The 22,455-nt window shown below is 33.8% G+C and overlaps 1 protein-coding gene across 12 annotated transcripts in view; it reads right to left on the bottom strand.

Moving 5' to 3' along the window:
- IFT81 (intraflagellar transport 81) overlaps nucleotides 1-22,455 on the bottom strand; it is a 158,273-nt gene that overhangs the window by 16,574 nt on the left and 119,244 nt on the right. For 10 of the 12 annotated variants that reach the window (XM_074356595.1, XM_074356596.1, XM_045506480.2 and 7 more), the window contains 3 exons: nucleotides 11,745-11,894; nucleotides 8,321-8,449; nucleotides 7,253-7,342 (listed from right to left, as the gene is read on the bottom strand). In XM_074356595.1, the coding sequence (XP_074212696.1) occupies nucleotides 7,253-7,342; nucleotides 8,321-8,449; nucleotides 11,745-11,894 (369 nt within the window). Of the gene's footprint in view, nucleotides 1-3,274; nucleotides 3,424-5,521; nucleotides 5,554-7,252; nucleotides 7,343-8,320; nucleotides 8,450-11,744; nucleotides 11,895-22,455 lie in introns of all 12 variants that reach the window. The other 2 variants (XR_012503708.1, XR_006720016.2) reach the window with 2 other exon arrangements.

The raw sequence follows: 22,455 nt of genomic DNA, 5'->3' as shown, positions 1-22,455 counted from the left end.
TGATTAAAATGAATAATTTACCAGGAAGTGTTTTTTTTAAAAAGCCAAGTATCTTTTAAAATTGTGGTAAAATACACATAGTATAAAATTTACCATTCTAACCAGTTTTAGGGCTACAGTTCAGTGTTATTAAGAAAGTTCACATTATTGTGCAACCAATCTCCAGAACCCTTTTCATCTTGCAAAACTGAAACTCTACACCCATTAAACCACAACTCCTCATTCACCAGGAAGTTTTGAACAACACTTTTAAGAAGCATGATCTGATGAACACATGGAGAATCCAGTACTCAACAAATGGAAAATACATTCTTTTCAGATCAAGTCACTAAAAAATTTATGTTGGCCTCAGATCTCTCCGTGGCCACACTTAACTCTAGAAGACTGTGGAGCTACACTTAAAAAATCCTCAAGGAAAGAAAGTATGATGTAAAGATTTTATGTTCAATCAAGTGGTTGTGGAAATATTTAAGGCAAAAAACTCTAGAATATGCAAGAACTCATCAGAAAATATTGTTCTTGTAAGCTTTTTTTAAGGACTCTACTAGAAAACAAATGAGGTAAGATAAAAAGTAGGAAAATGGCCAATGAGAGGATTGGTAACGAGCACAGAATCTAACAAGTACAGGTGTAACACCAAAGACAAAGGTGGGAACTAGGATAATAGAATGGAATGTAAATGCTGCCTGCCCTGACAGTGTAGACACGATGCCATAACATTTGCAGGGAGACGAAGAGGAAAAGAAGGTGGAAGGCAGCATAAATAAGCTGGCTTCCTCAATTTTCAGTTCCTGGGGATGGGTGAGGGAATGTCAAACGATATAATTTAAAGCTGATAAATCAAGTCATAGTAGAAGCAGATTACAAGCATAAAGGCAAACAGTAAGAAAGGCAATACAAGCAACCAAAACCAGGTGCTAAAGGAGAGGGAGGGGAGGGAGATGTTAGAGCAAATGCACCAATTTCATCACTCTGCTCACAGTGCGGATTGACAGATAACCATCTACAGAAATGGGTGATTAGTGGTGGTGTTACAGATATAGCCAGTAGAGCAAAACCGCAAGCCAGAAAATACGAGAGCGACAGACAGACCCACAAAAACACACACACCATAGCAAGGGGAAAGGGTGAGAACAGGGGATTTTTTTTTTTAAGAGGTTTTAAAATCGGAAGCAAAACCTAAAATGCAGTAAGACCAAATATGTCTGCATATCAAGAAATCTAAATTGGCTAAATTTATCTATTAAAATAAACCTTTCAGATTATATCACATAACAAAACCCACTTCAAGACCTATTCAGAGACACACCTAAAGCAAGGTAATTTTTTAAAAGTTGAAAGCAAAAGATGGGCAAAAGTATAGCAGGCAAGTCAAAGAAAAGGAAGCGAACATTAGTATCAGTCAGAGTTGAATTCTGCCCCCGCCCCCAGAAAGCCTCTGTCTTTCTTAGATAGTAGAATAAAGGTATGGAGACCAAACTTCAGGTAGCCAGTAACTAATTATCCATTCATTAGTTTTCAAAACATTTCTGGAAAACACACAAGGAACTATTAACAATTATTCCTTCTGGGGAGTGTGCTGGGGGTGGGGTGCAGAGAGAGAAACAATTTCTACTCTTTTCCTTAAACAATTCTTTACAGTTTGAATTCTTTTTTTTTTTTACAGTTTGAATTCTTGCCAAGAGCATGGTTTTACTTTTGTAAGAGAAAGCAATCAATAAGAAGTATTTCAGTGAAATCAATAATTATCAGACTGTATACTCTAAAATGAGTATTTTAGCTTCTTCCATACATTAGCAATTATATGTATTATGCCAGTTAATTAATATAATTTATGGAACTGCTTCTAAGAAAACAAACATGAAGCTTTTCAAGATGCTACCCTGATTCTAGATAATTTTAAAAGATTTAGATAAATATAAGTTATACATCTTGAGTTGTGATGCTCCAATTTTCAAACAGTTATGAATATTCAGATTTAGAACAAAATGCAAGTACAAAAGAAAGGAAACGTACTAACATTTCACTATAAAATTCCCTAGATATTTGAGAGCTGCCCATTAAAGCAAGAAGTATAAAGTATTTTTAGGTACTTCTGCCTAAATGGTAATACATGATGATAATACGTCTATGTAGTTTCAAGAGTTAAATATACTGAAGTTAAAAATAAATACTATTCAAAGTAGAGAACAATTAAGAATTTCAGTTAATATTTGGAAACAGCTTAAAGTCAATGAAGCGGCTAACCTTTTTCTTTTCAGTATACTTTTCATTACAAAAGATTTCTGGGTAAAAATAGAACTATACAGATAGGATACACGAAACCGGCATATGGAGATAAAACAAAATGAGCATCAGGGACTCACCAACTGCATTGAATTCAAACATAAAAAACAAACCGTTAATGCAAATATGGGCAAGTTCTGTATTCTTCTTCTAGATTTTTTAAATTGCAGTAAAATGTACATAAAATAAAAATTATCACTTAAACCATTTTTAAGTGTACAGTTCAGTGACATTAAGTACATTCACACTTCTGTGCAACCATTACCATCATCCATTTCCAGAATTCTTTTCATCTTCTAAAACTGAAACTCAGTACCCATTAAACACCAACTTTCCATTTTCCCCCCTCCCCTACTCTGGCAACCAACACTGCTTTCTGTCTCTATGAAATTGACTATTCTAGGTACCTCCCATGAGTGGAGTCATATAGTATTTGTCTTTAGCAGTTGACTTTTCAACATGGCAAAAGACAGAGATGAAAACGCTTAGATGACTTACGTGCCCCTTTGACTTGATAAATATGTTAGGAGCTGGAGAGCTGTATTATTTTGGAAAGGTGGTGAGACAGCTATATTTCTTTTTTTTTTTTGCATTTTATGTTGAGACAGCTATATTTCTTTGTAATGGGAGAGGTAGGAAATATCTGACATATGGAGAAATCTAGTTAAATCATATAAAACTGAATTTCAGGTATTTGTTATAATATTGTAATAAATGACTATAGAATTTAAGAATTTATGGTTTTACAAACATATACAATTTGGTTGAAAGCACTAGTATATCTTTTAAAACTATTTTTAATAATTATAATTATAAATACCTTTTTAAAAAAGTTCTTATGCATTAGTCATTGTTGTTGCAAAGTGCCTTATATGTGTTATTTCACTAAATTTGAATATTCATAACTATTTGAAAATTGGAGTATCACAACTCAAGGGACAAGTTTACAGGTGAGGAAACTGAAGTTGACAGAGATGAAGTCACTTACCCAAGGGTATCTGGAGTCTGCCTGATTCTGCAGCCCGTGTCCTTAAATCAGCCTATTCAGGTTGCCTCTCTGTAACTAGCACAATTGGTACCACTTGCCTTTCACTATACTTCTACCTGAGCATTTTGGTTCAGGGAAGCTTCAGGAATCTAAACAGGAGTTTGTGGATAATGACAATGAATATGATAGTAATAACATTTATTAAGTGCTTTCTATGTGCCAGGCACTATTACATTACTCATTCAGGCCTCATAACCACACAGTTATTCAGGGAGTCTCTTTAGGCAAATGAGTAAATAAAGACACAGAGAGGTAAATGCACTTGCCCAAGGTTACACAGCTGGTAAATGGCAGAGCCAAGTTCTTCTTACTAATCCACACCAATAACATGACTCAGTGAGTTACTTTATACTGGCTTCTCACTGTTCCTGCCACCAGCCATGTTTTTTTCCTGTTTCTTCTCTCCATCTTGTAGTTTCTCCTCACTCATATTTGTAACCTTACCTTGCTTATGGCTCCTCATTGTTTATACCTCACACTATGGCCTTTCTCTCTACATTCTTTGGGTTGAAGTTTTCACTATAACTGCCCTATTTTCTAATTCAAATTCCTGGTGCAGCTCCTTTTTTTTTTTGAGGCTGTTTTTCATGTCAGACTACCTCAGAGATCACCACCTCTCCTCAGGTCAATCAAGTCAAGGATTCGTCTTTAGTTTAACTGGCTATGCTTGTGAGTAAGGGTTGGAAGAAAGGGTGATATGGTGTGGCTACCTAGAGAATTTTCCCTCTGGAGAGGCTGTGGGGATACTGGATACTTTATTTAACATCTTTGGTACACCACCCATTATCCTAGTACTAACAGACGAACAGTATTCATGTTTGTGTTCTACCCTTATCCTTTTATATATACTTTTCACATGGTTGCAATGGTAGTATAAATTACATTCAGTTACTTTAAGGTTTTATTCAGTCAATGTATTTCCCTTACTTGCTACAGTCTTTATAATTCTTCTTTTCAATAAGCAGAAGTAGCATCCAGTGCCTTTCGGTAGTCTAAGTCGGGGGTAACGAGGTCCCAAACTAGTGTTGGTGGAAGAAATGCACAAGAAGGAATAGATCTGAGTGATGCACAGAAGAGCTAACTGTGGACAAGGGAACAAAAGCCAGTAAAAATAATTTTGAGGTCTGAAACCACTAACGATGCAGGTTAAAGATAAGGAAGAGCTAGTTTTGGTGGCAGTAGTGGGCGACGAAGAGGGGAAATGGTGAATTTCTGATAGACACATCAAAGTTAATACCCAACAAGAGTTCCGGAGACGATACTGGAGCTCAAGATGAAATGTGTAATCATCTGCCTAAATATGTCATTTGATCACAGCCCAGGAGAAGATGCCGTCACCAAAAACTCTGTGGAATAGGACTAGGTGAAGTCCGAGGAGACTTCAGGAAAGACCCTGGTTTTGGTTCAAGCCTATAGGATGCAAATGAAATTACTTTGTGTACTTAATTAGAGTTTACTTTTGGAATTAAAAAATTGCTATGTCCCTTTTAAGATCCTTACCCTAATATCTACCAGAATTGTGTCTGGTTTATAGATCCAAGTTTAGAACAATGTAGGTGTCCAATACTATTTGTTGAATTAATTAACAGAACATTTAGAAAAGTATTTTAAAAATCAAGTATATGTATAAGTGGCAAGAATGTTCTAGAGCTGGAAGCAGACCTCTATGGAATTAAATAAATAATAATTATCGAGCCCTTGCAATGTGTTAATAATGCTTTCTCATTCATACATTTAATATTCACAACAAGCATAAAACAGATATTTTCAAATGGTCCTTAGATGAGGAAATTGAGGCCTAGAGAGTGTTGAATAACTTGTTTACGATGATGTAAGTGATGGCACATGGACTCAAACTGCCATCTACATGAGTTTAAACCCTTTTTTTCCTGCTGTATGTCATTCCGCACCACACTTGTTAATTCTTTTGAAATATATTGCTAATTTATTAGTTTAGTGGAAAAAAGCCATTTAGTATATGAAACTAAACTGTGCCATCTGTCAGTTTAGGGCCAATTAGGGCATATGTTGCACAGATTAAGGATGAGCTTTGTAACATGCCATGATTGGAAACCTGCTCCACATAGACTATAGTTCTGATCCTTGCATTTCCATGACAGTGCATTTCCTTTAATGTTCTAAATATCCTTTCAATAAAACTCCCCAGTTTAAGAACAATAGGCATACCTTAAAGATATCTTGGGTTTTGTCCCAAACCACTGCAAAAAAGCAAATATTGCAATAAAACAAGTCCAATGAATTTTTTGGTAAAAGTTATGTTTACACTATACTGTAATCTATTCAGTGGCAATAGCATTATGCCTAAAAACATACATACCTTAACTTTAAAATACTTCTTTGCTAAAAAATGCTAACCATCATCTGAGTCTTTAGCAAGTCATAATCTTTTTGCAATAGTAACATCAAAGATCACTGACCAGATTACCATAACAAATATGATAATAATGAAAAGTTTGAAATACTGTGAGAATTACCAAAATGTGACACAGAGACACAAAGTGAGCAAACACTGTTGGAAAAATGGCACCAAAAGACATTTATTTGCTCGATGCCGGGTTGCCACAAACTTAAAATTTGTAAAAACGGTGGTATCTGCAAAGTGCAATAAAGCAAAGCTATATCTGTATTTACAAACAGATTTATTAGCTTACTATTTGGGAGAAATTTTATCATCACTAGAAATACATATAATTGTTCCCCTTTGTCTGCAAGTTCCTTACTCAAGAAAAGCATTAAGAAAATCAAATAATTAGAACATGCCCATGAAAACAATTCTTGATATCCTCAATCTGAAAACCTTGCTCAAAAAAGATCTCCTTTTTGAACTTGTTGTATCTTGACAATCATTTCATTTCCTTATTTCCTTCATCTCCTTCCCTTTTCCTAATCAGTTAAGTAAATAATTCTGATTATATTTTTTCTATACTATTCTTAAGTTGGGTTATCTTTTGTTTTTCTTAATTTCTTCCTGTGTTGTTCCATCTCACCTATTACAGTTCAAACTCCAGAGGACAGGGACTTGTCTCTTCCATTTCTTTTGTTATGGCAATAGTGTGTAATGAAATAAGCAGATTTGAAATAAGATGATATAGATGCTACAGTCAAACCCCAACTCTCTCACTTCCTACCTGTCCATCTGAATAAGTCACTAAACCTGTTTCTTACTCCATGGCATTTTCTATAAAAAGGAAATAACGTCTATCTGATTTCAAAGTCCATGTGATTTTTCACTCCGCTTCTCTGACTCTGACGGATGGCATTCATGAAGTGTTTTACAGTTCCATCCTCAGGCACATGCAGTACATACAGCTCACATTCAAACCTAAAATTACTACACGGAGAATGATAAAATAACAGCTGTTAAAGGCAGTGGGGAAGGCCACCAGATCTGGATTGTGGAGGGCAATTACCTTCTTACAGTCTATTTTTAAAGTAATGCCGAGAATTAGCTTACATATGACAATATTTCATCACATTATCATAAGCTATCACTGTCTGCCCCCAACTCTGCTCCCCAGCAAAGCAAGTTCATTAATCTAACATCAACTTGTCACCACTCGTTGGCAGACTCTGAGCTTTTACCTGGCCACAGAAGAATGTGACTTCATATTTATAGCTCTGACATGAGTATGATTTAGAGCAAAAATCTTATTTGGTTGCACCTGTGATTTCAGCTTAAATTCCTTCTCTTTCCCTCCTCCCCCCACATCATTTATGACAAAACAAATGCCGTAAATTAAACAAAAACCTTTGTAGGTCATGTTATTACTCTCTTTTGCAGAATTATACGAAATAATATTTTTTCAATAAATTACCCAAGTAAAATATTCAGGATTCTAACTAATACATCTGAACAAGATGGAATATTAAAAGTATCAAAAAAGCAAATTCTCTTACTTGACATTTCTGACGCAATTGTCGTAGCTCTTTTATAACTGGAGCTAGAGCTGACTTCTTTTCAGACACCAGAGAATTTAGTTTTTTAACCTGTCATTTAAACAAAAGACATGACAGCTAAAAAAAGAATTCAAAAGAATAAAAATACTACATGCATAAAGATATTTATTGAAGTGTATATATAAGAGTGAAAAAAACTATAAATTACTTCAGTGCCAAACAATGGGGAAGTCATTTAGTAAATCTTGATTCCTCAATAAGACGGAATATCATTTAGCTATTCAAAATATCAGTTTTTAAGACTGAAAACCATTATGGGAAGATATTTATAACCTAATACTGAATGACTAAAACAAATTACAAAGTTGCCCATATACAACTTTGTATTATGTAAAAAAGTAAATAATGATGTAGGTTATGTAAAACACACATAAACATGGATGAAGTGATATTCAAAATACTTACAAATGGTGTAACTAATAACCAAGCAGAATGGGCACAAGCCACAAAGATGAACAGGGTCTTGGAGGCCTCTGCGGTGCTAAATGTTAATCTTTTTAGGAGTTAGAATGTGGTGAGATCGGGCATTCTGGGACCAGTGAGGACAAGACAGGGGAGGTGGGTACTCTGAGAGTTTGGGGCAGCAGCTGTTTACCAATAAGGAATGAAAGATTTCAACATTTTAATGCCTGATGAAGCTATATCTGTGTATTCTGGTTGCACAGTAGTCCTGAATATAGAAAGATATGAAGGACACACACAAAAATGAAATAATTTTACTATTTGAAGTGGTACAATTTGGGAAAACTTATTTTTATCTTAAATATTCCTTTAATGTTATGTAACTTTTACACACGTCAAAAAACCACAAAGTGCATAAACTATCAAATTGAACAACCTCATTAGAATGGAAAAATTTGAAAGAGAGTGATAAAGACAGATGAAAGAATAAAAACAATGTGCAGAAATGAAAGTTTGAATGTTTCACTGAAAACAGAACAAACACAAAAATATCTGCTTTACAGCTACACAATAAAGACAAGAAGAACAAGAAAACCATGGTATCACCATTTCTGACATGTCATCCAGTGTCCGTCCTTTCATTTCATCAACTTCACTCTTCAGTGCAGATACTCTTTCCAGTTCTTCTTGGGTGTAACTATATCCGGATACACCCTTTTTCTCCTCAATAGTTTGCTAAAAGTAAAGAATAAATGCAAGTATCAAAGTGAGGTCCATAAAATGAATGTCAAAACCTTGATGATTCCATAAAAACTATACAAATTTAATACACAGTAATAAAGTTGTAAATAAAACAAAATAGTTTAGAATACTAAAGAACAATCTTCACTGACTTCAACAATAATTACATATCTTCATATGTAATAAACTTACACTAAATTTTACTATGGTATCTTCAGTTGCATAGGAAGTATTTACAATTCTTAGGCTTTAGAATAATGCTATGTATTTGGCACAGAATCTAAAACATTGGATACATTCAATAAATAACTGGTGAATAAATGAATTTTCAAGTGATCAATTATATGTGTTTTCTCACTCATCCAATTTTTTATTATATACCTTAATGTGCCAAGCACCATTCTAGTCACCAGATATACTGCAGTGAATAAAACAGGAAAAAAAAAATCCTCTCCCTCAAAGAGCTAACTTCTAGTGGGAGTAAATGAGCAAAAGGTAAACAAGCAAAATACATCCCGTTTAAGGGAAGAGTGGGGTTGGAATCTTAAATAACAGGGTGATTAGAGAAGGTCTTCCTGAGAAGATGGCGTCTGGGTAAAGTCCTGTAGGAAGTGAGAAAGCAAGCCAGAAAGACACCCAGGGGATCAGCAAGTGCAAGAGAAATAAGGCAGGTGCATACCCAGCCTTTTGAAGAAAGAGCTAGATGGGCAGAGCTTAAAGCAGAGTGAGAATGAAGTGGAGGAGGGAGCGGGGGAGCATATAGGACTCAGCTGGTTTGCTGAAACAGTCTCAGTTTATGTCTGTTGTCCTTTGCATTCTCAAAAGTGTCCTAGTTTAGATGATAAATTATGTTGTTACCTTATTTTCAGGCCAGTGAAAGAGCTTAGACTTATTTTAAATGAAATGGGAAGCTTGCTGGAAGGTTCAGAATAAAGGAATTTTTAAATGATCACTTTAACATCTGTGCTGAGATCAAACCATAGAGGGGCAAGGGCAGGGGCAGAGAAGCCAGTTAGAAGACCATTCCAATAACTCAAGTTAGAGATGATGGTAGCATGAACCAGGTAGGGGCAGCAGAGGTGATGACAAGTGGCTCTGTACATATTTTGAAGATAGATCCAACAAGATATGACAGATTACATGTAGGGTGTGAGGGAAAGTGAGGGGTGAAGAATGACTCCAAGGTTTTGGCCCGAAGAACTGGGAGGACGATGGTGCCATCTGTTGAGCTGAGGAAGAGTTGGGAGGCACAGGAGAGGGAGTAGTGAAGATCGGAAGTTTAGTTTTGGTCATGTTAAAAACTTGAAATCTCTATTAGAAATCCAATAGAGACGTCGAGATGTTACATGTACAAGACTGGAACTTGAGAAGAAACCTAGACTGGAGATACAAATTTGTGAGTTGTCTGTATAGACAATGTCTTCACAGAAGTAAAGTCTCTATCACAGGTGTGAGGGCTGCATCTTAGGAGTAAGAGAAAACTGGAAAAATATCAGCTCTAACCAAACTGCATCAAGGTGATCTACGAGGAAAAAAAAATTAAATGCTCTTTCCAGGAAGACAAATACATCCGGAGCCTGACATTTGATAAAAAGTTACTAGGCAAGCAAAGTAACAGAAACAAATGTCTGAAAGCCAAGAGGAAAAATACAGACAATAGAAACAGGCAAATGAATTTATCAGTCAGGACATTTAAAATAGCTGTCATTAATGTATTCCAGAAAACAAATGAAAAGTTGGAGAATGTTATAAATAACTGGAATTTATAAAATACAATCAAATGAAAATTCTAGAACTAAGAAACATACTTGATATTAAGAATTCAACACATGGATTACACAGTAGACTAGACACAACAAAAAAGGAGGATTAATGAACTGGAAGATAGTAGAGCAGGAAAAAAAAATCCAGATTAAATTACAGAGAGAAACAAGAATAGAAAATGAAAATAAAGCAAAACACAAAACCCATAAGAAATATGCTAAATGGTGAAAAAGTCTAACATACATGTAACTATAGTTCGTAAGGAAGGAAAAAAATGAGACAATGATAATATTCAAAGGAATACTGGCTGAGAACTTTTCAAAAACTGACAAAAGATACTAAGCCACAAATTTAAGAAGCTTTGCAGACCCCAAGCAAGATAAATGAAAAAGAAAACTACATTTAGGAAAATCACAGTAAAACTGATGAAAAACCAAAGACAATCTTAAAAGCAGCCTGAAAATAACACTACTACCTTAAAAAACAAGACTTAAAACAGAAATAATGTAAATCAGAAGACAAGGGAATTAAAGCTTTAAAGTGCTGAAAGAATATAGCTGCCAACCACAGATTCTATATTCACAGTGAAAATGTGCTTCAAAATGAAGGTGGAATAAGTATGTTTCAAAAAAACACAAAAACTGAGAGGATTTATCACCAGCAGACATACAGTAAATGAAATGCTGAAAATAAGCTCATCAGGCAGAGGGAAAATGATCTCAAAAGAAGAACCATGATGCAAGAAGGGAGGAAGCGCCACGGGAAGGGTAAACATGTAGATACATTTAGAATAATATCATGTGGAATTTAAGTTATACATAGAATGTAAAATACATATATCCACAATATCACAAAATATGGAAAGGAAGTAAATGGAATTAAAGTGTTGTAAGGATATAGAAAAATAAAAAATTTAGGGAAGGCTGTAATCAGTCAAAAGTACTTGCTGTAATCTCTGGCAATAAGCAATAAAAAAAAAAATAACAGGAATAACAAAAAGAAGCTATAACTAGTAAGCTAAAAGTGGGAAAACCCACAATAGGAACAGCTTTGCTGTTAGAGGGATTACTCTGGGTTTAACTTTTTTCTGACAACCAAGGCACAAATATATAAGGAACAAGCCTGCAGGCAAACTTCCACAAAGCACCTTCCCTGGACATTTCTTTCCAAAGCTCCATGGAAATGGCTGCTTAGATTTCTGCCCAGCAGGCCATGATAAATAAATATTTTACAATCAATCTCTTGGTATGATCATTTTGCTCATATTAACTAGCTAACCAAAAGAAAAATCTACTTGGAATTCAACTTCTATTCATTACCCCAATCTCAGCATACATTAAAAAGTTAGTACTTATTGCTACATTAAAAACAGATGAATCAGTTTACATGTCATCTCTGTAATTAATCAGAGAAAACCAATAATTTTACCGTTTTTTTAGTAAAAACAATGACTTCAGTATAAAGCTACAACCCATAACCCCCCTGGCATTTGAACTTCTAGAACTCCAAGATAATATGATATTACCAGTTGATGTTGAATGTTTTCATGACGTTGCTTAAGAAGTTCTTCTGTCCTTTGCAAAAGGCCAAATTCAGCTTTAAATTCAGCTATTATCTGATGCTTCTTTTTGAAAACCGTACTCTTGCTTCGAAGTTTACTGACGTATCGTTTGAACTGTAAAAGAACACAACACATAGTTTAATGAGTAGAAAAGTAGTTGCTAAGTATCATTTATAATCTGAATGCATTAGAAAAAAATGTTTCTACCATCCAACACGTGTCACAAATATATAACAATAACTTAGTTTTATTAGAAAAGTTGGAAAGACTAACTGCTCACTTAAAATACTTTTGTTATGTTTTTATTTTTTGTACCCATTAAATGTTGTAAATCCTTATTATAAAAGCTACTCATTTTGGGCTTTACAAATAAGGATTAGGAAAACAGAAACTTCAACCCTATGAAAGTTAAAAGGTTAAAAAGAAGAAGAAAAAAAAATAGACCAATACTGGCTGAGGTCTTATCATGATCGCTCTTAATGTACTGTACTATTTTGGTGGCACTGGATCTACTGGGATTAATACAGCCAACCAGAATAGTCAACATTTATAGCTACTATTTATCATTTAAGAAATGCACTGTGACCATATATCCTAAGAAGCATCTGAAATTCATCCTGAATGTTAAAAAACTAAGAATATTTCAAATTAGTGGGAACTCATAGCTGCTTGATTCAACTATTTACACACTAATACTAAAATTATAACTACTCTACCCTAATGGAAAGACCCCATCCATTATTAAGTAATATCAAACAGAGTTCAGAAAAGCAAGTGAAATGAATACATAAAGGAATTCATTTGATTAGTTCTATTTATTAGCTATTATGCACTAGGCAGTGTGCCACACACTGAGACTACAATTCTAAACTGATACTCACATGTCCTTCCCTCATCAAGTTAAAGGAATACTGGGAAAAACAAACACTGAACCAATGTTTACAACCATGGTGAAGCAGTGAAGGGGCCCTGAGACTAAATAATAGGAGTTTAACCTGGGCTGGGATGAAGGTAGGAAAGGTGTGGCTGAGATTTAAGAGGGATGGATTATGACAAGCTTCTCAAAAATAACTATATTTAAGCCAAGACTGAAGAAGTAGGAGTATGTTAGAGGAAGGAGGAAGAAGCAAGGGAGAGTACTCCAAGTAGAGGAAATAGCGGGTGTAAAGGTCCTGAGGCACCAGCTCATTAAAAGCATAGCTCAACATAAGAAGCAAATGTGAAAATTTTCTGGTATTTCTGAAACAGAACATAATACTTTAAAAAAATCCCTTCCTCTTATGTACCATTAGTACTAATAATTCTCAGGGGGTTTTCTACTATATAAAATAATTTTTTCCTGCTCTATCCTTTTTATTAACTACATCATTTAAAAAATCACCATAGTAAGAATCTGGCCTATTATATTTAACCATTACTTCAAAACAAAAGTAAGCCTCCATATTGCCTAACATAAGAAAATTCTTTGATAATCTTAGCCTTTTTTATGCAAGGTCCTTTATAAGGCTAATTGGGGTGTTATAAATAATTTTATAAATAAAAGTCATGAACATATTGCTGAAATTTTAGAAAACAGAAAAGAGGAAAAATTCACTCAAAGCCACTATCCCAACACAAGCTGTAATACCATGTTGATATTTTACCTCCTAATTAAGGCTAAATCTAAGGTCAGTAACTCTAAATTGTAAGGTAGCAAAATAGGAAGTAGAACATTTCTAAAATGTAGTTTTTTTTTTCTTAGACTTGATGGATTCCTGAATACACAAAGAAAGTCCTTTAAAATAGTAAGATTAATTATTCTTCACATAAAAATAACCTCCTAATTTCCAGTTTAGACATCTTTTAAAACTTAAACTTTGAAAGAAATGAAGGACACATTGTGTTTCAGAGGAAGGAAGTTCAAAAGGTAGTTTTAGTTAGTTATTAAGTTAGTTTTAATATTAAGGAATCCAGTTCACATACAGCAAATGATCAATGGCTGAATAACAGAAACAGTTTAAAAAATTTAAGTCATACTAATGGACTGAGTCTAATAACTTGTAATTTTTCCTTTTAAAGGATAAATGTGTAAGCCTGATATAACCACAGACTCAGAATCCCCAGAGTAACTATATGTTCTATTAAAAGTGTCCTGGGCAAAGTGCCCAAAATGAAATCAATCCTGTTCATCTGCTATCCTCTGTATTATCTAGGCCAATTTTCCCCTTCTCTATCTTGCTGTGCTCTGGAACTATTTTTAAAAGCTAAAAGCTATAAATGTTTTTGGTGAAAGAACAAACCCACCGATTACTCAATGTGCTCTATGCTGATTGGTTATTATTTGGCATTCACTGGACAAACTACCTAGGGGAAAGGTAGTCGGGATCAGATTAATGACAGTTCTATATAATTAAGCAATAGGTGGCATCAAAGCACTCTGAAGGTTCTACTACCCCCAGTGAATTAGAGGAAAGAAAATGCCTTATCAATGATTTTCTTCCACTGGAAGTTTCTTGTAACTATCATTTGGATTTTAGGTTATTTCCAAATTTTTTAGATTATCAAAAAAAAACCAACCATGATGACATATTAAGGCCAAATCTTCAGACACATTTTTAATAATTCCTATAGGCCATACTTCCAGAAATAGGGTTGTGATAAACTCCCTTGCCAGAGTGCCTTTCTAAGGCTGTTTACAGTACTGTTTATAACTATCAATTTGATATGCAAAATAGTACCTTATTTTTAATTTGCATTTCCTTATTAGGGAATCTCAGTTTTTCGTCATGCTAATTGTACATCTGTGAGGATCTTTTTTTTAATGACTTGCCTGTCTTTGGCTCAGTTTTTAATTGGAGCATTTTCTGTGCATCTGTAACAGTGATTTTCAAACTTTTTGGTCTCAGAAACTCTTTATATACTGTAAAAATTATTGATGATCTCAAAGGGATTTGTTTATATAGATTGCTGGCATAGTAAATTTGAGGGAAAGGAACAGAATATTGAATTAATGGACCCCTTACTTCATAACATATAAAAATCCATTCAACTGTATTATAGACTTAAAAGTGAAAGCCAGAACTAAAAATCTAGAATATAGGAAAATATCACTATGATCATTGAGATAGGAAAAGATTTCTTAAACAAGACACAAAAAGCACAAACCAAAAAAGATGACTGATAAATCTGACTTTGCTAAAATTGAGAACTTTTGTTCATCAAAATACGTATTAAGATATTAAGAATATAAATCACAAGTTGGGAGAATATATTTACAATACATTAATCCAATAAAGAATTTGTATCCAAAAACATATAAATTAAATCTATGAATCAATGAGAGAAAGGCAAATAATCCAATAGAAAAGTGGATAAAATACTTGAATCGGCACTTTACAGAACAGAAAACTCAAAATGGCCAATAAACATATTAAAAGATGTTCAACCTCATTAGTAATCAAATTAATAATACAAATTAAAACCACAATAAGATACCCACCCGATTAGCAAAAATAAAAAGTCCTTTAATACTGTTATCAAAGATGTGGAGGAAGCAGAACACCTATACATTACTGCAGGTGGGAGATTTATAATTTAGAACAACAGTTTGGAAAACAACTTGGCATACCTACTGAAGTTGACCTGTGCTCAGTTCCTGCCCTACCAGCTCCACTCCCTTGAACAGCAGGGCTTCTCACACTTATCTATGGGATGGACTAGTTTTTACAAATTTCTAACCATTTATGGACTGGGTACTTTAATAAAATAATAAAAATGTTCATACAACATCAAATTACTATAAATGTTCCTAAATGCTTCCTTCCTCTTAACTTATAAGGTTGTGGGTTAGTAAGTAACTAACAGTCTGTGGACTGGAACTGGTCCACACTTTGAGTAGCACTGCTCTAGAGCTTCCTAAATGGAGTATGCTCCAGTACACTTGTGTGGCACAAATATTATGGGTGTGCCAAGATATTAACCCACTCAGACTTTGCAGAATCTGCACATTATTATAAAGAACTCCCAATTATTATAAAGAACTCCCAATTATTATAAAAGAACTCCCAAGCCAGTTACTCTCAGCTGTAAACAGCCTGTCCTTTCACTTCAGTATGCTGAACAATAATCATTTTCTTTAAGTGTCCTATTTTGAAAAAAGTTAGGAAACACTACCCTGGAAAAATCCTTGCTCATAGTCACTTGGGGGATTTATACACATAAAAATGTTGACAGAAACACTGCAATAGCAAAAAATTAGACAACACAATACAACAAACTGCTGTATATCACACAGTATAGTATATACAGTGAAAATAAACAATTACAGATTCAAGGAAATAATGCAGAGCCAAAAATCAAGTTACAGAATACATAGAGTACATGCCCATTAGTATTGCTTAGGAAAACTAAATAACATATTGTTTAAGGATACAAATGGATGGTGGTCAAACAGTTAATAAAAGTCAGAGAATGGTAAAAACCTAACTCAAGATGATAGTTACATCTGAGAGGGAATGAAAACTGGATGGGATAGGGAAGAGGCACACAAGGAACCTCAAAGGTTTTCTCTTTTTTAAGCTGAGCAATAAAAGTACATATATGTTCATGATCTCATATTTCTTTACTCCTCACATAACACACACACACATTTTAACTACTACACAGTTTTAAAAAATTAAATATTTTAACATCTAACCAATGAGTACCAGGAAAAGAGAAAAGAAAAAAAAAAAAAAAGATAGAAATAATACAAGACAAGTTCCAAAAACTGAAGGACATGAGATTCCAAATTAAAAGAGCCAATGGTATATAGCACAGGCAACTATATTCAATATCTTGTAGTAACCTATGGTGAAAAAGAATATGAAAATGAATATATGTATGTTCCTGTATGACTGAAGTATTGTGCTGTACATCAGAAACTGACACAACATTGCAAACTGATTATACTTTAATTAAAAAAAAGAGCCAATGGAATGCCTAACTCAATGAAAGAAATAATTATACTTAAATCTGTAATCTTATAAATTTAGAAAACCAGAGGTAGAGAGAATTCCAAAAGTTTCAAGGAGAGGTAAAATAAAAATAATAATAACAACAATAAAAGGTCACATCAAAGGACTTGGAATCAGAATACCCTCAGAGAGCAATAAGAAACAGTAGAAGGCAATAGAACGGTGACTTTAAAATTCTCAGAGAAAAAGATTTTCAACCAGAATTCATTATTTAGTCAAACTATCAATCATGTATGAGGATGGAATAAAGACTGTTTCAAACAAGCAAGACTCACACAAATTTATCTTCCAAGTCCCTATTTTAAGGAACGTTCTCTATTATAACCAGGAAATAAACCAGGAAAGAGAAGACTTGGTATGTGGGGAACAGGGGATTCAAAACAGGAGAGTGGTACAAGAAATCCCCAGGGTAATGACTGTGAAGCCCCAGATTACCACTGTACAGCAAGCCTAGAAATTCATTTTCCCAGACCCAAACAGAATGAGAGGGACTCTAGAAAGAATGAATCCATGGTTTAAAAAATGTAATTAATAGATTACTGTGTATGACCATATGCCATATTGAGAGAAACTGTATAGTTCTATCAGAAGGTTTAGAGCTGAGTGAGTGATAGGTAAATAAAAAACTAACCAAACAAAAACATGAAATGAGGTCAGTATTAATTTAAGGAAAAAAACAAAAGTGTACAAGAGAGGATATATAATTACAGTATACTATGTGGCTCAGCTATAAACAGTATGTTTAGACAATCATCATAATGAATATAGTAAATAATTATTAAACCAAAAATTATAATTATACTGGAAGGCTATAAAGAATGGATGGTGCGGAGGGTATAGCTCAGTGGTGGAGCACGTGCTTAGCATGGACAAGGTTCTAGGTTCAATCCCCAGTACATCTATTAAAATAAATAAATAAATAAATAATCTAATTACCCCCCAAAACAAAACAAAAAAAGGATGGATGGGTATGGGGGTTACACAGGGAATGGAGAATGTTAGAGCTAAATCCTCATTTCCTATGGTACTACGTCCAAAACTGAAAAAAATCGAGAACTTTTGGCATAAACATGTTTAGAAATACAGAGGTGGGAATGAGGAATAAATTAGGAGTTTGGGATTAACATATACACACTACTATATAAAATAGATAAACAACAAGGACCTACTGTATAGCACAGGAAACTATATTCAATATCTTGTAATAACCTATAATGGAAAAGAATCTAAAAAGGAATATATATGTATATATATGTATGAATAACTGAATCACTTTGCTGTATGCCTGAAACTAACACAACATCGTAAATCAGCTATATTTCAATTAAAAAAAAGAAATACAGAGGTAAATACTAGAAGAAACAACTAAAACCATTAAAAGTGGTTGCCGCAAGGAAGCATGACTTGGAAGCATAGATGGGAATCATTATTTTCATTATGAGCTTTGTAGAACTGTTTTAATTTTTAAACTACATATTTGCATTAACCTAAAAAATTATAATTAAACTAAAAGAACAATCTACTCTCAAAAAGCCCATCACCAACAAAAACCTAACAGCTGATAAATTTTATTTTGAATAGATTTTGAGTATTAAAAATTAAACTTGCTCATAATTCTGTGTTATAATAACTTATCTGAGCAAAAATTCACAAATAATTTCATTTAGAACTTACTCATTAAAGGTCCTAGGAGCAGTACAAAAGGGTCAAAGAAGCAATTCAGAGTTGTTGAGATCATGGGCTTTGGAGTCAGAGAAACATAATTTCAAATCCTGGCTCCACCACTTAGTGATCTTGGGTAAATTTTTAAACAAGATCTATAAAAGGTACTAAAATTCCATAAAAATTGAATAATGGATAATGATTAATAACATTTGTCATTCTATTTGAACACAGTTAAAGAGTAGCTAGGAAATAAGAGATAATTACCATTCCTTCTAAATATTAAAGAAATTTAAAAGATATCAAGTAATTAGAATGAACAGAAAAGTAAAGATCTAGGTGTGATGCAATGCTCTTTAGAACTAAAATAGAACAATCACTACTGTGAGAAACTACAAGTTACATATGCTGAGTACAACTGTGTAAAAATTTTGTATATATGCATATAAACCAAGATTGGGAGAGAATGAAGACATAAAAATAGCTGTTGTGTTGGGCAGGTAGGGTTATGAGTGAATTCTCTGAGATTTATTTCTTAAGTATTTAAAAATTGAAAAAATATTTCAAAGGAACTGTGGTATAGGAGATAAGCAACAAATCCTTGAAATATTAAGGAAAAAGCGTTCAATAGTACAGGTCAATCAAGCAAATCTGTCATGAAAGTGAACTATAAAGATTGCCACTGTGCATGAAGGCACATTATAGCAGCTATTACTAATAATTTGGACCAATAAACATTTTAATCTAAATTTGTCATTTATTAAGGGGCAGCCATCATTTTATATGCTAAGATCAGTTAGATTAATGCTTTATAGTGCTAGCTTCTGGCTTCAGGACCAATTTTACAAACTTAGCTACTTTGTGATCAAAATGGAATTTGACAGATGTTCTTTCTCCTTTTATCCATTTAATATGTTTTAGAACCTTTAATAGTAATGATCAAAATCTGGGCTAGCTTTTTAAAAGGACAAGGCAGTTTATTTCTCTAAGTATGTAACCATTTACAAATGCTTTTCAAGCTTATCTAGAACTCAAAAGTATTACTGGATTCCAGATATCATTCTGGATATTTATGCAGAAACAATCTCTACTCCTGCTGCAAAATTTCCACCCCAGTATCTGGTATGAAACTATTTCCACAGTAATTAGCTGTGAAGACTTTACAAGATAACCATATAAAAAGTACTTTATACTGTTAAGAACCACAAAGAGCTATTTTTTTTAAAACACTATTTCCCTTTCACAGAGGTGCAAATCCATAGAGAAATTAATACAACTCCCAAAGTTCAGCAAGTTAGAAGAACTGGATTAGAATGAATACTTTTGTCCTCAAATCCTGTTAGTCCAATATGCATGCTCTTCCCCCCACTTCTTAATTAAGTCACATCTTTGTCATTTATTTCATCAAATGATTTTTAAGCACAAAAAACTACAGAAATAGGCCCAAGAGTTAGGTGTAAGATGAGGTAACACCAATTGATCAAGAGTGGAATGAATATGCCCAAATGGACACCCACAACTTCTTTGCCCATTTGTCAGTGTTTCTATCCTGCCTGAATTCAGACTTGCAGGAAACCTGAAAAGGCCATCTTTTCAAGTCACGCTTCATGACATAAATCATCTGGACCCTGCTAGAGTCTGGTCTCAAAGAGTTACTATTTGTTTTAAGGCAAGAAAACAGTGTTTCAAAGCAACTTCTGTTTTCTGCTAAAATGATAGTCTCTTCAAATCACCCACCATAACTAGTGTAATATACAAATAGAGATGTACAAATACTATTCTAACCTTTTCCAACCTCTTAGCTTTATGTTTTCAACTTTAAATTAGAAAATCTCACCAAGTCAAGCATAAACAATGTAATTACCTCCATATGGTAGTGGATATAGTTAACTGCTGATTCTCTAGAGAGTCTATAATAAGGCATATGATATATGCTAGTAGAAATCTGTCTTAATAGAAACTTGTGGCACAGGAACATTCATCTGTGAAACACAGTTAATCATGCCATCCAAGGTCTCTGTGCGTCTATTATAAATCAAATCACAACCACACAGCTGTTACCATATCTCTAAAGGGTTTTTCAACTGCTATCCAAGCAGTTAACTCTCAAAAAATTTTTCTACGAAAATCTTTCAAATTTTGGGTTAAAATGTGGCATTACCTAGGTTGCATCAATAATACCCTACTTCTATTACAGTGAATTGAGTCAAATTTATTTGATTCTGTTTTGTTCCATCTCTTGGGAAATTTTAGGGGCCTCAGGTCCTGCTATGAACTCTGAAGAGTGTAATGTGATTTGAAAGGTTCTAAAAATATCACAGGTTTGCCTGGGCTCACTTAGAAGGGTGGATGATTCAATTACAAGTGTCAAAATTTGATTCCTAATTTTTCAGGATCTGACAGCTGCAGCAAATCTTGCCAGGATTCCCTTATCTTCATTGTGCTTCTCTTTGAAGTATTTAAAGACGATTTCATAATCTTTGTAATTTAGCTCTAGGATTTCTGTCAGTAGCCGTAGAATGAATTGGTTGGCTCTTTCTGAAACTGCTTATACATATTATTTGATCAAGCACATTTTTAAAGTAGCCATGAACTGTAAAATAGCTGAGCTTCTTGTAATGGTAAGGGAAGAAAACACAACGAACTCTAAACCCATACACCATAAACCAGGAATAACCTTGCAATGCATGAAATGCCAATGAAACCTTAACCAGAAGTTCATTTGTTGCTATTAAAAAGTTTAAACCCAAAAGGCATGCATTCATTTGAATGACAGCTCTGAGAAGAATACTAGCACTGCATCATTGGGGCTAATTTTTTGTTTTGCTTTTCAAATAATTAAAGCAGAGATTCAGAGATATCGAAGTGATGAAGACAGCAAACATCAGTAGCCATGTGGCGCTGCTATTCTTCGAGAAGCACAGAAGTATAGCCTCCATTCTTTGCTCTTCTATTAAGTGGAACAAAGTCATTAAGCTTAGATTGTTGCCTATAAAAGGATATAAATCATACTTACCAAAAGAATTGACAGCAAGCTACCATATTAAATGCACAGTTAGGTTTCTGGCTAGGTATGTAAAAATAACTTTATACAGTAAAATAAACAACTATGGTTAGGATGAAGACTTACATATAAATAATAATGAAGACTTACATATAAATTTGTCTTGGCACTTCAGTGCCAAGACATTTAAAATATTACCAACTTTCTAATGAAAAATTATGTATCTAGATTAGATTACATACTTTTATTTAGGTTTTCTGCCTTTCCACCTCTGACATTTACCAAGCGTCTTACTACACGCCAGCTATTAAGTAAATGATGGTGAAAAAGAGAGATGGCCCTGCCATCATGGAGTTTACTGGTTTCTTAGGGGAAGCAGAGACTGAATAAGTGCTCTTAAGTGTGTTGTATATTACAACACACATGAACAGAGTGCTGTAGGAATATATTTCAGAGATGTGGGGGTATGAGCTGGGAAAAAATGAACATGGTAAAATTCCTGGGAGAGATGCCACTCAAGCTCTTTCTTATTCTAAAATCATATTAACCACAGCAACCTTTTATTGACAACTAAGAGTCATAATTATGAACATCACTATTATACTATGCTATAACACTCTGTTTTTTTCTATCTCTTCTACCCTAAAACCTGCATAAAGTAAAATATCTCTATGTAAACACTTTTACCACACTCCAAATTATGGAAAACTAAGGACACTTAATATTCAAATGCTGTCCCAATACATAAAGTTATCGTAACTTGGAAAAACAGTAACAATTTGAACTTTAAATATAAGCAGTTTATTGTAAGGTAATTATATCTCAATAAAAGTGTCTGGAAAAAAGGGAAGAAAACCCTCTGTGTAACAAAAGACAACATATACAAAGTTAAGAGACAAATGACATACCAGAAGATACCAATTACCTCAGTTAATACACAGAATATTTATAAAAATATGACAAATAGATAAGAAAAATTCAATTCATTAGGAAAAAGTGACGAAAATAAACAGGA

This window comes from Camelus bactrianus, chromosome 32 (assembly GCF_048773025.1).
Source record: "Camelus bactrianus isolate YW-2024 breed Bactrian camel chromosome 32, ASM4877302v1, whole genome shotgun sequence".
NCBI lineage: Eukaryota > Metazoa > Chordata > Mammalia > Artiodactyla > Camelidae > Camelus > Camelus bactrianus.
This window is presented reverse-complemented; position numbering and strand designations above follow the sequence as displayed.